Genomic DNA, 17,802 nt, shown 5'->3' on the forward strand with positions numbered 1-17,802 from the left:
ATGGCCGTTCGAAGGCCAGCCTGCAAGCGGGCAGCCTTACGTCACGGTCTCACCCGTGACGTCAGGGACGTTTTTCTTTCCTCCATGCGTTCGCCGCATCGTCTGCTACGATTGTACATGGTCCGCGACTCGCCCGCGCAGTCGACATGTCGTCTGAATCTTCAGACTCGGATGAGTCACTGCCACCCGACAGACAGAACAACTTTATTTGGCCAGGCGATTAGGCCGGCGATGTCTTTGCCGTCGTCCGTTTTTTAATATCACTGCGGCTCGAACCGGCGCAGACCGTGATAGCAACAGCTTGTCGCCACTCTTCTAATCAATCTGATCACGAAAAAGAAGCTCTACATGCGAGAAACTAGATGTTAGTGTGTTGAAAATTGTGCTAGGAGTTGTTATCAGAGCTGAATTTAAAAGTGGCGTTCAGATATTTGCCGCGATGGGAAGTCTACGCTGACCGGCACCGGAGGTTCGGCGCTCCGACCCAGCACTGTCGGCACCACGGTGCGGCGAGCGGCCGAAAGATGGCGCCACCTGCGCGCTAGAATCAAAACAGGCCGCGGCAGATGTCTTGGTCACCGATCGCAGAAACGGAAATTATTGCCAAAATAAAGCTTCCTATGCGAAAAAGGGGATGATAGTGTGGTGAAAAGTTGTGTAAGGGATGGTCATTCGCAGTTGCACAGATACCAGCGATGAAATAGTCGCCACGATACTAAGTTCCCAACACCCAAGGTGACCCGTGCTACCCCGAGCCCGCTGGCTTGGGCGACAGTTCTTGCGGCCGCCGGCGTGCACGAACTCCACGAAGTCCACATTTAGCGCTGCATGTCGTCGCGTGGAAAATAATGCGTCTTGGCGTCGTCGTCGATTTGCTCGGGCAGGCTTCCACGAGCAGTACTTCGCATACCACGAGCTTGCCGTAGCACAACTTGGGCGAGGTCGGCGACGCGCACCGCCGCGTCGCCGCGGTGCCCGTCGACATCGCGCACCACGCCGTTTTCGGCACCAGTGTCGAACACCATGCGCCGGCAACGAACTGAAGAGTAAAGACGTCGAACACGCAACGTTTACAAGCATTGCTCACACAGCTACGCCCACGTCTCCTGCCCAAACGAATACCACCGACAACAGCAGCGCAGGATATCGTTTCCGGTTCTGAAAACGACTATATGACGTCACCCTGAACCGGCCAGACACGTAGGCCAATGTTTCGTCACGCCGAAAGCGATTGCGCTAGTGCTGCCGATTTGTGGAAGCTCGCGGCCTGGACAATCAAAATCGATTTTAGATGTGATTCCGGCCTCGGATCGCTGCAAAAATTTCTGTGAGGCATCTGTACAAACTACTGAAGCCAATTATATCATTTTTTAGGTATCAAAATTTGGTGTCAGTACTCCTTTAAAGTATATCGCAATACGCTTCGTTAACTACAACAGAGACCGAAATTTTTACCCTTTGTTGTTTTTTGGCCGTTATGTACATAATTCACACATTTTCAAACGCACTGAATCTGGAGAGATGCTTGACGTGAAAGGCCCTGAATGAACAAGCAGTACTGTGGGCCTCAACAAGAATAGCTGCCGACTATGAGCGCTTTAACAAGGTGGAGCAGAGAAAGCAGTTTTGGCATTGCATCACAACCATCAATGTGCCCTTCTTTATTTTTGTAATGAAGATAGCCTTGGTGTCGGTACACTTTAAATAAGGCTGTGTACCATCACTACAGGAATGCTATCATAGATTTTGTCACGATTATTTTTTCCCAGGGTTGATTACACCTGGACGGTGCTGCTGCATGCAGGGGGAAAAGTATACAGTTCAACATAACTTGTCACACTCTAATTTATTGAGGAAAAATCCAATACATCTTTGTAGATGCTGCTGTTGGAACATCATAATTATTTTTTACAAGCAGGTGTCCATCATGATGGAAAAAATAGCAACATCACTCTTCACAAATCTAAGCAAGCAGTCATCAAAGCACCGAGGGCTAGAATTCATGCAATGGTGGGGTAAATAAACTTTTGTGACCGTTTTGCCACTTATCATGAGAATGTCAGAGTAAATTAGTTGGTCATGACAGTGAACTCTGTGTTAAAAGACAGCCTCCAACATTTTAAGCATGTTTATTGTTTTGCATCAACAGTGGAAATACATACTTGCATATCGTGTTCTTCTAAGTAAAATTATGTCAGAGATCGCCGAACAAAGTCACCATGCAATGGTTGTACTACGTCATAATATAACTCTTGACAGTGGTGAACTAAATGTGTCCAGAAGAGTCCACAGTATACTTAATATTTTTTTGTGTGTGGTACATGCATCATCACTGTTTGCTTCACAGCAGAATGATGGTTGCAGGGTAATAAACAGAATTTTCTGAATAGAATCTTGACCGGTCTCTCTAATCACAACAAGGCCTGACGACCCATGAAAACAGTAGTCACTGGCTCTCCCAGATCAGGAACACATCAGCAACACCCAGATCAGCAACACCAGATCAGCAACACGGGGGGGGGGGGGGGGGGCGTATACGCTACGCATATATTACACAGTTCGTTATGAAGTCACGCCCACACGCCCAACACGATACACCTGTTTATCTTCCTTTATAAGCTCTTTTTCTTTCAAGACGGCACCCTATTGCGATACCTCTGAACGTTTTTATTTTAGCTACATTTACTGACATACCTTTTCGATATCATTTCACTTAGACGAACATAGGCCGGAGTGTTAAAAGCTTATTTACATATGCATCTGCTAAGTTAGATGCACTTTATTTGATCATCCACAATTGTGAACTTTTATAAATCACTCCCGCCACACGACACCGCTCAAAATAAACGCATTTGTAGGTGACTGCTTTTCCGACAGCGCACTTTTTTTCTCTTTGATACAAAACAATGGGGCTAAATCATTTTTTTGCTTCCGTAACAAACGTAGCCAGAAACAGATAGTACTTACCACCGTGGTCATGTCGCCGGGGTATCCAAACCCCTCGTGTGTCGGAGCTCCGTCAGTACCAACACCATAAAGAAAGAAATACTTTACAGTGTGAACGCTGCGACTGGCGGCGGGGTGCGACCTGTGTTTCATCGTGGCAGAAAACGCTTTGCAAACTGTCACTTGCGAAGAGGGACACAGCACGTACAGCACCTTCGAATCTGTTGACACTTCGCTGCACCTCGATGGCCCATAAGGGCTTCCAATTCGTCGAACAAAATACGCACGGCGGTCTCGCTGCGTTGGAATGAGTGCCTAAACTCGCGGTCACTCGGGGCAAACTGTCGCTTGCGCGCCTGAAACTGTCGGCAGCGCTAAAATAGCAAAAACAGGCGGCAAAAGCTCAGCCGTCTTGTTTTCCGGTGTGCTCTCAACCACGCCGGATCTGGCCCCTCCAAACTCTATGGCCGCTACTTCGGGGGCGCCGGTTGGCTACGTGACGTCACCAAAATATAGCCAAAATATAGCCCCGTGACGCAGGCGGGCTGACGTTTACCGCTCCGAGCCAGTCGTGAGACCCCACCGGAAAACAACCCCGCCGGAAGGCCGCCGAAAATTTTTCCAGCGTCCTTCCAGCGCCCAGCAGAATTCGGCCCCTGCGCGTTTGATTAATAGGTTCGCACGGTCACAGAGATGTCCACACCATTACAGATGACTAAATTGCGGGAATTCGAGTGAACTTATCTGAGCTTTGACAAATCATCTCCTCGGGTATGAGCCAGCCTGTGAAGGAGGAGGCATTAGACACTAGTTACATCCCCTGGCTAGGGACGTGGCATTCCAATAAAATTATCGTCATCACCATCACCACCATAACCAGCGTCGTCGTAACTGTCATCATCATCATCATGACCTACATTGCCAGGGTAGGAGGAGCTTCTTCGGATGGCCTCTTATGACGGCTCGCATTCGATGTAAAAATTGACATCGTCGTGTCCTCCGCGTCACAAAACTAAGAAAGGGCAAGCTGCTGTCGACGTGGGGCCAAAGATTTCGCTCAAAGAGGTATCGTTCTTTTGTGAAGGTAAGCTGCACAGTTTTAATGCATGACTTGCATCCCACAAAGGGGAACGGTTCCATGCTTCGCAGTTCGTATTATTTTGTTGTTTTAGGCGAGTACAACGGAACAGGGCATTTTGTTCTGCTAGATCGTCGCTTCTCATACGTGTGCCTATCGAGAAAATACCTTAGGTAACAATAAAAAACCTATTTAATGCGCGACTGCTGTCATAGTAGACAGCACTCTAGTTTGGGGCTACAACCACGGCTGGAGTGACATCCGACGATATTAGAATTATTACCACTGGGCTGACACAGGCCAGAGCGTGTGCCGTTGTGGTGTAGAGGTTCCTTCTGAGCTTCTTGCTTCTAAGAGCGGTGGTTCAGTCCGGCTCGTGCCGCCTGTATTTTAAAGACGAGTCTTTCTTGGGCTACTTAAACCCAGAAATTTTGGTCTGTCTGTCTGTCTGTCTGTCTGTCTGCCTGTGACTCAATTCAGCCACCCGGCCAAAGAAAAATTCATTTTGCGCAATAGTCTTATATACTAACAGCCAAACGTAAACATCTAAGCCCGGTTTATTTCCTCATACTTGTCAACTTTGTTGAACAAGACAAGACAGCAAATATAAGACAGGAAGTTAGTACACAAGGGATATTGACAGGTTTCCTTTATTAAAAAACTCATAGATGCTTGGTTTTTCGATAGCAAATGATATCCTACATCCACTGCAGAAAACCGCCGCCTCCTGGCGGCATATGAAAAATAACGCGGCAATAGCAATGAAAGGTTCCACTAACTAAGTTCCACGTTCTGCGTGCACCGCACGTGGAGCACGGCTACGCGGTTCTATAAACCTTGTAGTCGGCCGCCTCCATTCACGCGCGTCTCCGCCGCACTGCAGCGCTGGCATCGAAGAACCCGGCCTGTAGCAGTGTAACGCGGTAAATTCAAATCGCCTTGCGCAAACCTTTAGTGTGTTTACCTTGGGATGAGCGCGACGGTGCAGGAACAGCATGAGAGGTGAGCCGGAAAGCAAAGGGGGGCCATTTCCTTGGCAAATGTCTACAAAGACTATCGTCATTTGACATTTGCTACGAAAGGCGCAGATACGCGGCTAATTTTTTCTTTGAGATTTTCAGTTTGCTTAAAATCTTCATGGCTTTGGTTTGCCTTCGGTGCTTTAAACGCTTTTTTTTGTTCTTTAGGTTATGTTAGGTTAGTTTACGTTACGTTACGTGAAAGGAGGGTGAAGATTATTTTTTAATCCAAACTACAGTCGTCGCCGCTTTAGTGGCGGGCTCATACTTCCGTTGGATGGCACTCCAGGCACAGCCTGGTAGATTACGTGAGCGTGTGTGAGGATGCTGCATTTTGGTTTAAATAAGATTTCTGATAAGGTGAATGTAGGCGCAGTCGCTAGCAAATGTCCGGATTTTACGCCCGCCAGCATTTCGTCGTTCTGCGGACTAAGTGGGTAAGAAAAATGAAAGGGCAAATTAAATTGTACAGTTAACCAGTGTCACAGTTACGGACACTCATGTTATGTCGATGCACTGTCTCATGGAAGGAGCTTGTTTGGAATCCAAACTCTGGCTCCTTACAGTACGTCCTATTATTATCCCTAAACTGTGCCTCATTACAAGGGTCATTCACCTTAAGCAATTTAAGATGCCTCTGCAAAAATATGGAGAGGGTTCCTTTCCATGAATTCTTCTCTGTCACAATTTCCCTGAATGACATCCCCTCTGTGTGCATTTGTACTGAAAAAAAACATATCTAAGGGGTCTTTTTTCGCACAACCGGTGGTTTCCTTAAGGCTTTGCATATTCATGTGAGCAAATTCACCAGATGTTTGCAAGGGCATCTTAAATTGCTTAAGGTGAATGACCCTGACCTTGTGCGTAACTCGGGCAGAGTTTTGAACTTTATTACTGAGCACGAATATCCTCATTCAGCCGCTGGAAGCCTTTTCCATCGACATTGTAGACCTGTTCTAGTCAATTCCGCAAAGTGAACTTTTCTGTGCTGTCCGACAAAAGCATCGACGACTTTGGCCCTGTTACTTTTCAAAATTCTATTCGTTTTAATATCAACCATTTTATGGAATTATTAACATTTGACCTGTCCTCTACAATATTTGCTTTTAATGAAACACCCTTTCTTCAAAAGAAGGAGATTTATATTTGTTCTTGTATTGCCAATATTTTAAGTGATTTACTGTTTTCATTTTGTACAAGCGTATTCACACGTGCCTTGACACAGTCTGCGGTGCAAAAATTCTAAAGGTATTTCGATACGTAGATGAATACCTGGTTCTTTGGAAGGTGCGGGCATAGGATTCGACTAAACTCGTGAACCAAGTTCTAGGCGGTTGTACTTCATGTGACAAAGGCCTCAAATTCACCTATGAGTTACCTGAAGAAGGATGCCTTCAGTTCCTCGATTTAAGTATCTTTTTCATGAGGGTCGGGTGTGCTGGAGTCATAGGTCGGCGTACTCACTCGTGAGTACACTCATTTGTACTCAAACTCACGAGTGAGTACGATGATGAGTGATCACACACCCAGAAAAAAACAGTGAGTACGATGACGAGTGAGTACAGGGGTAAGTCCACTACTTGTGAGTACAGTACTCATGAGTACACTACTCATGAGTATGAGTACTCATGAGTACACACTACTCATGAGTATACAGTACTCATGAGTACACAGCACTCATGAGTACACAGCACTCCTGAGTACAATACTCATGAATACTGTTTTTGCGAGTGCTTGCACTCTTGAGTATATGCACTCCTGAGTACAGTAGTGCAAACAGTAGTGAAAACAAGAAAACGGACGACAAAAGCTGCCACCCGAAGACACGCAGAAAAGCGCACTTTACGGCCACGGCTGCACCGTTAAAGGGACACTGAAGTGATATGTAAACATTGCGGGATTACTTGCGCAAATTGTAGTCCGGAGTCCCCAGGCCATGTTTCGACCACCCTGGGCGCGTTTACGCGATTTTATTTAGTAGAAAAATTAATTCGAAAATGCTGTCCTCCTCTCTTTACGCTCGCCCATTTTCTGCGGCGTTTTCGTGTGACGTCAGGCGGGGATAAGCTGGCAATTGGCTGCGCTACTGCACGGCTCCCCGGCCTTCAGACAGAGTCAGTCGGCCCAGCGTTTCGTCCGCCGGCCGCCGACGGGTCGTCGCAATTCGTTCGCTCAGTTGAAACGAAGCCAGGACACGTTTGTGAATGGTAGAATTATTTGCCTTTCTTTACTTGGTTAGTTTGTACACTGTATCTAGCTCCAAGTCAAGGTCGCTTCACACAAGCGCTGCACAAGCGCACATGCGACGCTTCGCTGACTGGTATGCCAGTAGGAAAATATAAGGCCTCTTGAAGGCGGGAGAAGAGTCAGCGAAGTCAATATAGGTACTAAGGAAATAAAATCAACTGATATTTTTACCGTACAGCGTAAAACTAGTGTGCGGGAAGCACTTTTTAGCGCTGGGCGAACAAGCACAGCGGTCAGCAGCACGACCACGCATCTGCGAACTCTTTTCCGTCTAGAAATGCAATTGCTAGACGTGAGCTATTGTGGAAACTCGGGTGACGCTTACTGCACGAGCGCAATACAACAAATAGTCACCTAAGCTGCTTGAAATGCCAAAACTAAATAAAAGTGTAAACTGGTTGTACAATATATACCCTATATTACCAAAGCCAGCGGAGCCCGCTCCGTGGCCGAGCGGTCTGCAATAAATAAATAAAAAGAAAGTGGCCGAGCGGTCTGGGTTGCTAGGTATGCCACCGCAAGTATTTTGCAAGTGACGAGTTTGAATCCCCGCGGGTACGCAGTTTTTTTTTTTTTTGTACGTTAACTTTTTCGTTTTCCGCCGATGTTTTCTATATTCAGTTCACCGTTTTTTGGGCCGCAACGTTCATGGCTCCACGAACTAGTTCACAAAACGCGCGCAGGCTGGCACTGGCGCGCTAGCGAGTTCTCGTTGGCGTGCTGTTGCCATAAGCACCGACTGCTTGCCGGCAGTGGGCACAGGCCAGAATGTACAGACCCTTGGCCTGGTGCGAACACGCTTTTTACGACACAGGCATGAGGGAAACAAGCTCCAAATATGGGGGAAAAGCGCATGACATTTGGGCGTCTGCGGGTACGCGGAGGGCGTTCATGCACTGCGTAGGTTTCGGCTAGTGAATGCTACGATTCCAATCCGTCCTAGGAGGCTTATCTTTATGCATTTTTACAGCTGACAACATGGCAGAAGCGCGGTACGATGATGACTGAGTTATTGAGAATGCCCAACAACGCCAACGGTTGTGTTTTACAGAACCGAAACCGAAATTGTTTGGTTGCTCACCTTGGGCATCGTCCAATCACGGTGTCCGCTCCTCCTAACGTCACAGCTTTAGTTGGTGCGGCCACCGCAAACCGCGCATGGTAGTTTTTCTTCTTTCGCGCTTTGTAAAATAATTACCGATTTGTCAACCGAATAAACGATGAAAAGTGTGCTAATTTGAGCCAGTCTACGCAGTGCAAGCAAAAACGGGAGCTTGACAAATTCACTTCAGTGTCCCTTTAAAGGGACACTGAAGTGATATGTAAACATTGCGGGATTACTTGCGCAAATTGTAGTCCGGAGTCCCAAGGCCATGTTACGACCACTCTGGGCGCGTTTACGCGATTTTATTTAGTAGAAAAATTAATTCGAAAATGCTGTCCTCCTCTCTTTACGCTCGCCCATTTTCTGCGGCGTTTTCGTGTGACGTCGCGAGGAGCCGAGCTCGTATTTGGCTGCGCTACTGCACGGCTCCTCCCCGGCCTTCAGACAGAGTCAGTCGGCCCAGCGTTTCGTCCGCCGGCCGCCGACGGGTCGTCGCAATTCGTTCGCTCAGTTGAAACGAAGCCAGGACACGTTTGTGAATGGAAGAATGGGCCTTTCTTTACTTGGTTAGTTTGTACACTGTATCTAGCTCCAAGTCAAGGTCGCTTCACACAAGCGCACATGCGACGCTTCGCTGACTGGTACGCCAGTAGGAAAATATAAGGCCTCTTGAAGGCGGGAGGAGAGTTAGCGAAGTCAATATAGGTACTAAGGAAATAAAATCAACTGGTATTTTTACCGTACAGCGTAAAACTAGGGTGCGGGAAGCACTTTTTTGCGCTGGGCGAACAAGCACAGCGGTCAGCAGCACGACTACGCATCTGCGAACGCTTTTCCGTCTACGAAATGCAATTGCTAGACGTGAGCTATTGTGGAAACTCGGGGGACGCTTACTGGACGAGCGCAACACAACAAATAGTCACCTAAGCTGCTTGAAATGCCAAAACTAAATAAAAGTGTAAACTTGTTGTACAATATATACTTTATATTACCATGGTTGGCAGAGCCCATCCCGTGGCGGAGTGGTCTGGGGCGCTAGGTATGTGCCCGGAAGTGTTTTGCAAGTCACGAGTTCGAGTCCCCGCGTGTACGTGCTTTTTTTTTCAAGTTAACTTTTTCGTTTTCTGCCGATGTTTTCTACATTGAGTTCACCTTTTTTTGGGCCGCAACCTTCATGGCTCCACGAACTAGTTCACAGAACGCGCGCAGGCTGGCACTGGCGCGCTAGCGAGTTCTCGTTGGCGTGCTGTTGCCATAAGCACCGACTGCTTGCGGGCATTGGGCACAGGCCAGACTGAACAGACCCTTGGCCTGGTGCGAACACGCTTTTTACGGTACAGGCATGAGTGAGGCAAGCTCCAAATATGGGGGAAAAGCGCATGACATTTGGGCGTCTGCGGGTACGCGGAGGGCGTTCATACACAGCGTAGGTTTCGGCTAGTGAATGCTACGATTCCGATCCGTCCTAGGAGGCTTATCTTTATGCATTTTTACAGCTGACAACATGGCAGAAGCGCGGTACGATGATTACTGAATTATTGAGAATGCCCATCTAACAACGCCCCCGGTTGTGTTTTACAGAACCGAAACCAAAACTTGTTTGGTTGCTCACCTTGGGCATCGTCCAATCACAGTGCCCGCTCCTCCCAACGTCACAGCTTTAGTTGGTGCGGCCGCCGCAAACCGCGCATGGTAGTTTTTCTTCTTTCGCGCTTTGTAAAATAATTACCGATTTGTCAACCGGATAAACGATGAAAAGTGTGCTAATTTGAGCCAGTCTACGCAGTGCAAGCAAAAACGGGAGCTTGAAAAATTCACTTCAGTGTCCCTTTAAGCCCCGAGCTCCCCTGAGCCCGATCCGGCCTGAGAACAAGAGGAGACGCCAGACGCAACGCGAGTGCTTACGTTCCGTTTCGCTTTGTCACATGTACTTGCCTTCGCGCAGTAAGTCGCCCAACGACAGTGCACCGCGTCAGACGTTTTCTTCCTCTGTCCTGATTTATACGTAACCTGTGTTTTTCTAATCAATTAAACAATTTATTTTTTCTACTTAGTGTTTCATTCGAGCTACGACCTAGCAAACAGTGCAGATAAGTTGATTATTCGTGAGTAATACAAATTGAGTACTCATGAGTACAGATTGAGTACTCATGAGTGCAGAATGAGTAGTACTCATGAGTAGTACTCATGAGTACAGATTGAGTACGAATACTCGTGAGGACAAATGAGTTTGAGTACAAGTGAGTGCGATTACAAATGAGTATTTGACGAGTGAGTACGAGTGATTTTGTGAACAGACGAACTTTTTGAGTATGAGTTTGATTGAGTGCAGCGTGAATGAAAAAAAATGTGAGTGAGTTTGAGTGAGTTCTTTCTGTTTTGCCGACCTATGGTTGGAGTTACCATCCCCGATACAAAAAACTAGTCCTTAACTAGGATTCGGCCCATTACAAGACCGGGAAAGGGGGCATCACCAAAAACTGTATGCGCGCTGCCCTCAAAAAGTCCTGTGACCACAAAGTTGCATGTAGCCTTCTGCACCAAGCTCGACGCCTGCGCAATGCTGGTTTTACTGCGGAATTGTTGGCTTCCATAGCTTGAAGCCTGGTCAAAGACACAAATTCAGGGAGCTAGGCAAGGCTGACTCAACCTGAACGCCAGAAAGCGCGGCCTGTAGTCGTGCCATATGTACACAACCTTTCCCACCAGCTCAAAAAAGTGGCGGGAGGTGTAGTACTCAGGTTGTTTTTTCAGCGCCCGGCAAGCTTGCACGTATGTGCAAAACGGTTAACAAGCTGGAAAGGCTGGCTCCGCAACTAAGCATACCACACGCTTCGTGGAATGTAAAGTAGGTGTGGTCTACAGGAGTGCACTAGATTGTGGAAGATGCTACGTCGGACAGACCGGACGCTGCATTACTAATGAAACATTAAGAGAGCACCGCTCAGCCGTGAATTCATTCTCGTGGGAAGGACATTTGGCGTGGGGAGGACATTGGCGGTGCTCTTGCACGCCTGACGTTCAGGGAACACACGTCCTGCGCAGCTTTAGTACACAGCTGCAAAGAGAGATCTTTGAGGCGTTCAGCATTATCAAGGAAAATGACAAATGCGTGAGAACACCGTCTCTGGCTTTGCACACAAAAGAAAAAGCCTATCTAGATCTTCAATCACATTCTGTGTGAAAGCTGCACCTTCCGTATCCTTTTTAGTGTTTCTACGGATTTATAGTTATGTTGCCTTTCCTGTCAGCGAAGCCTCCGTTGATGTCTAGCGCTGGTCCAGTGTCACCGTCTCTCCTTCTGTCCCCTTATAGTGCGCTTTTTACCATCTCGAAGTCGTATCACTAACTAGCCCAAATTTAGGCCTTAAAAAAGACCATTTTGAAATTCCCCAGTTTTCCACTTGGCTGGCTTAATTTAGCCTTACGTTGTTAATATCAACGCCTTCCATAATGACAGTAGTAAAAATGACCCCGAAAATTTTTCTGTGTCTCACCGCAGCAACATTCTCAGTGCGATTGAGTGAGACAGACCCGGATGAGAGAACGAACCGAATTACACAACACATTTCTTTTCCACTTTTTTTGGCAATCGTGATCGAAAGCCTGGATACTGATGCCCATAATTTCAGTCGTTTTATTAGACCGCAGCTGTTGCCTCAATTCTCGTTCTTTTATCTGCTGCAGGTCTGCCCAGGTAGTGTACTACAACTGCCCGTGCCATAACAAAGCAATGGACAGCGACTACAGCGACGGGGACATGCTGCTTTACCAAGGCTCGCTGCCAGTATGTACACCACAGCTGTGTACGTCTTCTGACGGGAAGGCCTGCCATTTTATCACCAAATTTGACACCTTGAATAAGGTATTGGCAGTTATCCGATGCCGGCTGGACGAGCACAAGCCGGACAAGCTAAAACTAATCTGCAACAGCCTTGTTCCGGAAAATGGGGCCACAGAAGAGGACAAGCGTGAAGCTGGTGTCCTTATGTATTGGTTGCTGAGAAATCACAGATGCCTGGAGAGCGTGCACTTCACCCTCTATAAGCAAATACACAAGCCTAGAGAGCACCATCTTCTCCTTCTGAGAAGCCTGCGATACGCAAAAGGTCTGAATGAACTTACGCTTACTGGCCTCTTGTGGTCTCCTGCTTCAATGCCAGGCTTATCGCGGCTCTCTGGCCTGTGTACGTTGAGAACGTTTGAATGTGATATGGGAGACGCCGCGGAAGTGGCAGCAGTATTATCGAGAATGTTCGAAACGTCTTCGTGCCTCACAACCATACGAATATCCATTCACGGACATGCGGAAAACCGTAAGGACGAGCTTTGGGCCGCCCTAGGAAAATGCAAAACGCTAGAGAATTTAAAAATATCATTCTGGCACGTTTGGTATTATGCCGATCAAGATAACTGCGTGGCATTGTATGAGGTTTTAAGAAGCACCTGCACTTTGATGAGCGTCCACCTGGCATATGAACTCAGAGGTGCCGCCCAGGGTCTCATTGCCGTAGTTAAATCTTTATGCGGAAAGAAACGACTTCAAGAAGTAATTCTTGAAGGATTCAGCATAGACGTGGAGGAGGCTAAAGCGATTGAAAAGTTCCTGGAGGCTAATACGAGAGTAAGGAGATTCGAACTCCGGATGTGTATATGGAACAGTGCAGGCGGTGAAGCTGGCTGCTACGACACAGACGACTTCGGCACCCTGACACCCCAAATCTGGCCTTGGTTGAGGATTTTGAGGTACAACAAAAGCCTGCGGACACTTCGAATGAGCCTTAAAGGGTTTTCGCCTGCTGAGTGCGCGGCAGTTTTGTACACACTAGAGAGGAATTCTACCCTGAGTGCAATCAAGATCGAGGACTTTCAGGAGTACTGTGTGGCTTTGAGCCGGTGAGGACACTGCTGGAGGATCCAAGAAGTATTTTGGGATCACACTATCCATCCAGGTTTAGTGCTAGCTAAGTGCAAGAAAATACGCGAGGGGAAGCTCTCTGTTCGGACTGCCACATCTCTTGAGTGGCTTGGGACGGCATCGCGAACATTTGAATTGACGAATCACGTGAAGGAGTTTCACCTTGATTTATGCGATCGAATCCCCAGTCAGCAAAGCGCCTCACTGATCGCCGAGTTTATCCAAGAAAGCAACACACTCAATGAGGTCCAACTATTTCTCATTTCCCACAAGGTTGCCACAACGTCACAGGTGGCAAAAGTAGCTAGCAGAATCGTAACGGCAGTCGGCCGTAACACGAGCATCAAATATCTCTATTTCTGGAGCCACAAGTGCACAGCTAAAGATGCCATAGATTTAGCCCGGACAATCGCAACAAGTGAGAACATTTCTCATGTGCACCTCGGTCTGGACCCTGATGTGGGGCTGAACTGCATTTCATACATAGTGCCGAGAATTTCGTGGAACTACATTCTCGTCGATTTCCGCATGCCGCATGTTCCTGCTCATGTAGCTGCAGACTATCAAGCTATACAGAGTATTGCAGAGCGAAACCGCCTCCTCGTCGCAAGGGCAGCCACTTTCGCGACAGGCATTTCTAGCACAGCCTCCGCCGAGGTAATAGAGTTGGTGGCCCACACTTGGTGACGGAAGTGTGCCAACTTGCATTCGTGGACGAGAGAGAAGCCACCAGAATGATCAAAAACAGCCTCCGAGAGCTTCAGGATATCGATGAGTTCATGAAGATCACAGAATTTGTTAAGCGTCGAGTGGAGTGCTATCTGGACGGAAGCCGCGGATTTTGCCTTGACGACATAGACTTGTACTCGTGGTACTCAGTGCGAAAGTATCTTCGACTGACCGACGTGTCCAAGCGAACAGCTTGATCCTATTACTAACTGGAAACTAAATACAAGCGATTCAAATTAAATATACTGCTCTCGAGTAGTGACGCGCGCAATAGTGAAGCTCGCAGTGAAGCTCAACGTGTCTCAAAAGCGGTTCACACTGCAACGCTTCAACATTAAAATATCTCTGCTTTCGCTGTTCTCTATGGGTTTACGACACAGGGTTTTTTTCTGAATTCTGAAGTTGCTCAAGCGAAGCACTTTTCTGATATTCATCGTAATTGTTTTGCTTCTAAAGAGAACTCCAGCTGTAGGCGGGCATTTCAATTTTGTAAGAAAATCATCTTTTCATTTAGAGGAAGTCCGCTAAAGCGGCTAGCATCGCATCAAATAATCGGTAAGAACGGGTCAGGGCAAAGAGATAGAGATATGACTTTTATTTGCCCAGAATATTGAGGAAGCCTATCCCTCCACCCAATGGACGTCGGCCAGGAGAGCCCTTGGTTCCTAGCGGCAACTCCGGATAGCGAATTCTGTTTACGTATATAGTGTGCATGCCGGGCTCACGTGTGTAAAGACGAAGCCATATCGTTTTTCAAAGTTCCTGCAGTGGTCCAGGGTGATGTACCTGCTGGGTTCACAAGAGTATATACGTCAGAAAAAAAATGAGAAAGCACAGAATGGCTCACAAAGTGTATAAGTCCGCCTTTCGCTTTACTCGACGTCTCTTGTGGTTCCCAAACATCGACCTATCGGTAACGTGTTCATAGGTCGCGCATCAAGAAAGAAATAGAAAACAAGCGCCTATTGGGAGCACACCACGGTACACGCTCATCCTGATGACTACTTTGGCAGCGACGCGTCATATCGCTGCGCGCGCCTGGGCATCCACTGGATGCGACATAACGTTGTGGCAGCAAACGCATCACCAAGGAACGGGGGGGGGGGGGGGGGGTCGTTCAACTCCGCATTGTACTCCACATTGTACTCACCCTACTTACACACAGCGGCGCTCAGTCCTCAGGCAGTCTTCCACGGGGCACGGAGGCGCTCACACTATTGGCATATCCGTTCGGAACTTGAACATGGATGGACGCAGTGTTCAATTGGTCACTCAGCGGTCTGGGTAGGACCCCACGCAGAGCTTAGAAAAATTGGAGCCATCGAGGGTGTAGTTGGTTCGTATTGTGTCAGCACCAGCCATGGTTTCATGGGTCAGGGTGAGTCACCACCACCATCATCATCATCATCATCATTTATTTCCCCCTAAAGGCCTTTGTCGGGGTATTACATAAGGCCGGGCAAGATCAGCAAGGAAGTTCATAAAACATGGTTATAAAACACACATGATTGACACACAGAAGCACAAAAGGCACATTTTAACATTTTAGGTGGTATTGACGCATAAATATACCAAGGGAATATTTTCTCTTGTTAAGCGGTAATTGCTATACAAAGAAAGTTTGAAGATAAGCATTGCAGTGAATTAGGTACATAGAGTTGGTTCTATTAACGATTGCACAGAGAAGAAAAGAGAATAAGTCTGATTAAGTGCGGAAATAATTGCTGAATTTCTGCCGGAATTTCTGTGAATCGCGCTCATTTACAATTGCAACGGGTAGGGCATTCCAAGCCTCAATTGCAGCTGGTAAGAAAGATTTGTTAAAGGAATTAGTGGTGCCATGTAGGCGCTGAAGGCTGTGGGAGTTAAAAAGGAGCCGCGACGAACGGGTTGGGGGGGATCAAGGAGGGTGGTGTGGAGGTCTGGGGAATTAAAGAAAAGCGAATGGAAGAGACGAAGTCGAGCGATCTTGCGGCGGAGTATCAGTGCGGGGATTCCAAGGGATGCTTTGATGTTGCTGATGCTATGGTGAGGGCTATATTTCAAAGCGATAAAGCGAGCGGCGCCGTTCTGCACAATTTCGAGGGAGTTCATTAAGTACGCTTGATGAGGGTCCAGATGGATTAGGCATATTCTAGTTTGCTCCTGACGAACGTTTCGTAAGCCAGTTGCCTGGTTGATGAAGGACATGAAGCAAGATACCTTCTGATGAAGCCGAGGGATTTGGAGGCATCACCAGCAAGTGTTTCGATGTGTTCGGACCGTGATATGTTTTTTGTTATAAAAACTTCCAGATAACGGTATGGTTCTGTTGAAGAGAGTGGGAAAGAGATTAACGTATGTGCATTGGTTATACTGGAACGTTTTCGTGTTATTTGCATGAGTTTGCACTTATCAATGTTTAGCTTCATTCAATTTTTTGAGCACCACCTTTCTATTTTATTAAGGTCATGTTGAAGTACTGCATCGCTGTTGCATTCTATCCGGCGGTACAAAACGCAGTCTTCCGCGAAGAGGCGATGGACGATGGGATTCCGTTGGGCAGGTCGTTTATGAAAATTAAGAAGAGTAGGGGAGCTAGTACCGAGCCTTGAGGAACTCCGGAGATAACTTTGGTTAAGGCTGAGTGGTGGGATCTGATAACAGTGAACTGGGAGCGGTTAGTAATAAAAGAGCTAATCCATGATAGTACTGAGGAGTCAATGTTACGGCTAGAGAGTTTTGCTAGTAGGCGCAAGTCGGCGGTGAACGGTACTGGGTCTCATTGCCTGCAGCCACTGGCATCTGTGCTATTCTCCCCGTCGGTCCCTGTTCTCCTTCCTGGGTTTCGGCATCAAATGTTAGGGCAAGGGGACACATGCAGCAGGGTTCGGTGTCAGGGCTGACAGGAACAGGGTTCCGATCTTTAATGACATGATTGTGTACACGATGAAGATGATGGGGATGCAACGGCACATACCCGACGGAGGGGATTCAACAATGAGCGAGGGAGGATATCTAACCCATTTAAACCTATCACTCATAATTATACCCCCGTACAAGACCATACATTCCCTCCGATTCCAGAAGGCAAAAAGAGCTGTTTCGTCGACGTGATCGGTTCTGTTAGACAGACATCGAGCCACGTCGTGAGCATTATCGTTACCGCGGAAAGACGAGAACATGACAATAGAGTCTCAGTTACTGCTGCCCAATTAGTGTGTGGTCAATCCACACACCAACGCTTTCGTCTCTCCACCGCAACATGGACCCCATACCCAAATAGCACCTATATAGCACTGTATGTTGAGGTTGCTCGTAAGCGGCTGTGAGTGGGGAACAAGCGGATCGAAGTTACCATGCTAGAAAGGTCGTGGAGCGGCACTTGCATAAAGTGAGTCCTCACGGTCACGAGCCATGGCCTGTTGCTGGAGCGGTGCAGCAACTTCTAGATCTCGAAAAGCGAGCGCACTTTTCGTGAGGTAAGCGGCCGTTACCTATTTTTTCTTGTAGTACGCGCCTGACTTTCCTGCAAACTTAGTTCCCTACTCTACCATCGCAGCATACTACGATTCAAAACCGGCATAGAATGCGATACTGCCTGTCAAGTTCGGGCCCTGACTTTAAAATTAAAACCGCCCTGCAACTACACATCTTGTTTACCTGTATTGTGTTTGTTTCCCCGCAGGCCGAGCTGAATTATGTGTGAAGTGCGTAAGGAGTAAACCGCAGAGGGTTTTGTTGCTCGCCGCGCTTTTGTGTCCACCCATCGAGCGGGTCC

The 17,802-nt window shown here is 47.5% G+C and overlaps 1 protein-coding gene across 1 annotated transcript in view; it reads left to right on the forward strand.

Annotated features, from left to right (window-relative positions):
• The window catches only part of LOC144153438 (hydroxylysine kinase-like), a 185,299-nt gene that overhangs the window by 3,746 nt on the left and 163,751 nt on the right, over positions 1-17,802 (forward strand). Inside the window, exon 2 of the mRNA XM_077685085.1 lies at positions 12,083-12,182. Coding sequence (XP_077541211.1) covers positions 12,083-12,182 — 100 coding nt within the window. The remainder of the gene's footprint in view (positions 1-12,082; positions 12,183-17,802) is intronic.

This window comes from Haemaphysalis longicornis, unplaced genomic scaffold (genome assembly GCF_048455015.1).
Source record: "Haemaphysalis longicornis isolate Haplotype H1 unplaced genomic scaffold, Haemaphysalis longicornis Haplotype H1 scaffold_9, whole genome shotgun sequence".
NCBI classification, from domain to species: domain Eukaryota; kingdom Metazoa; phylum Arthropoda; class Arachnida; order Ixodida; family Ixodidae; genus Haemaphysalis; species Haemaphysalis longicornis.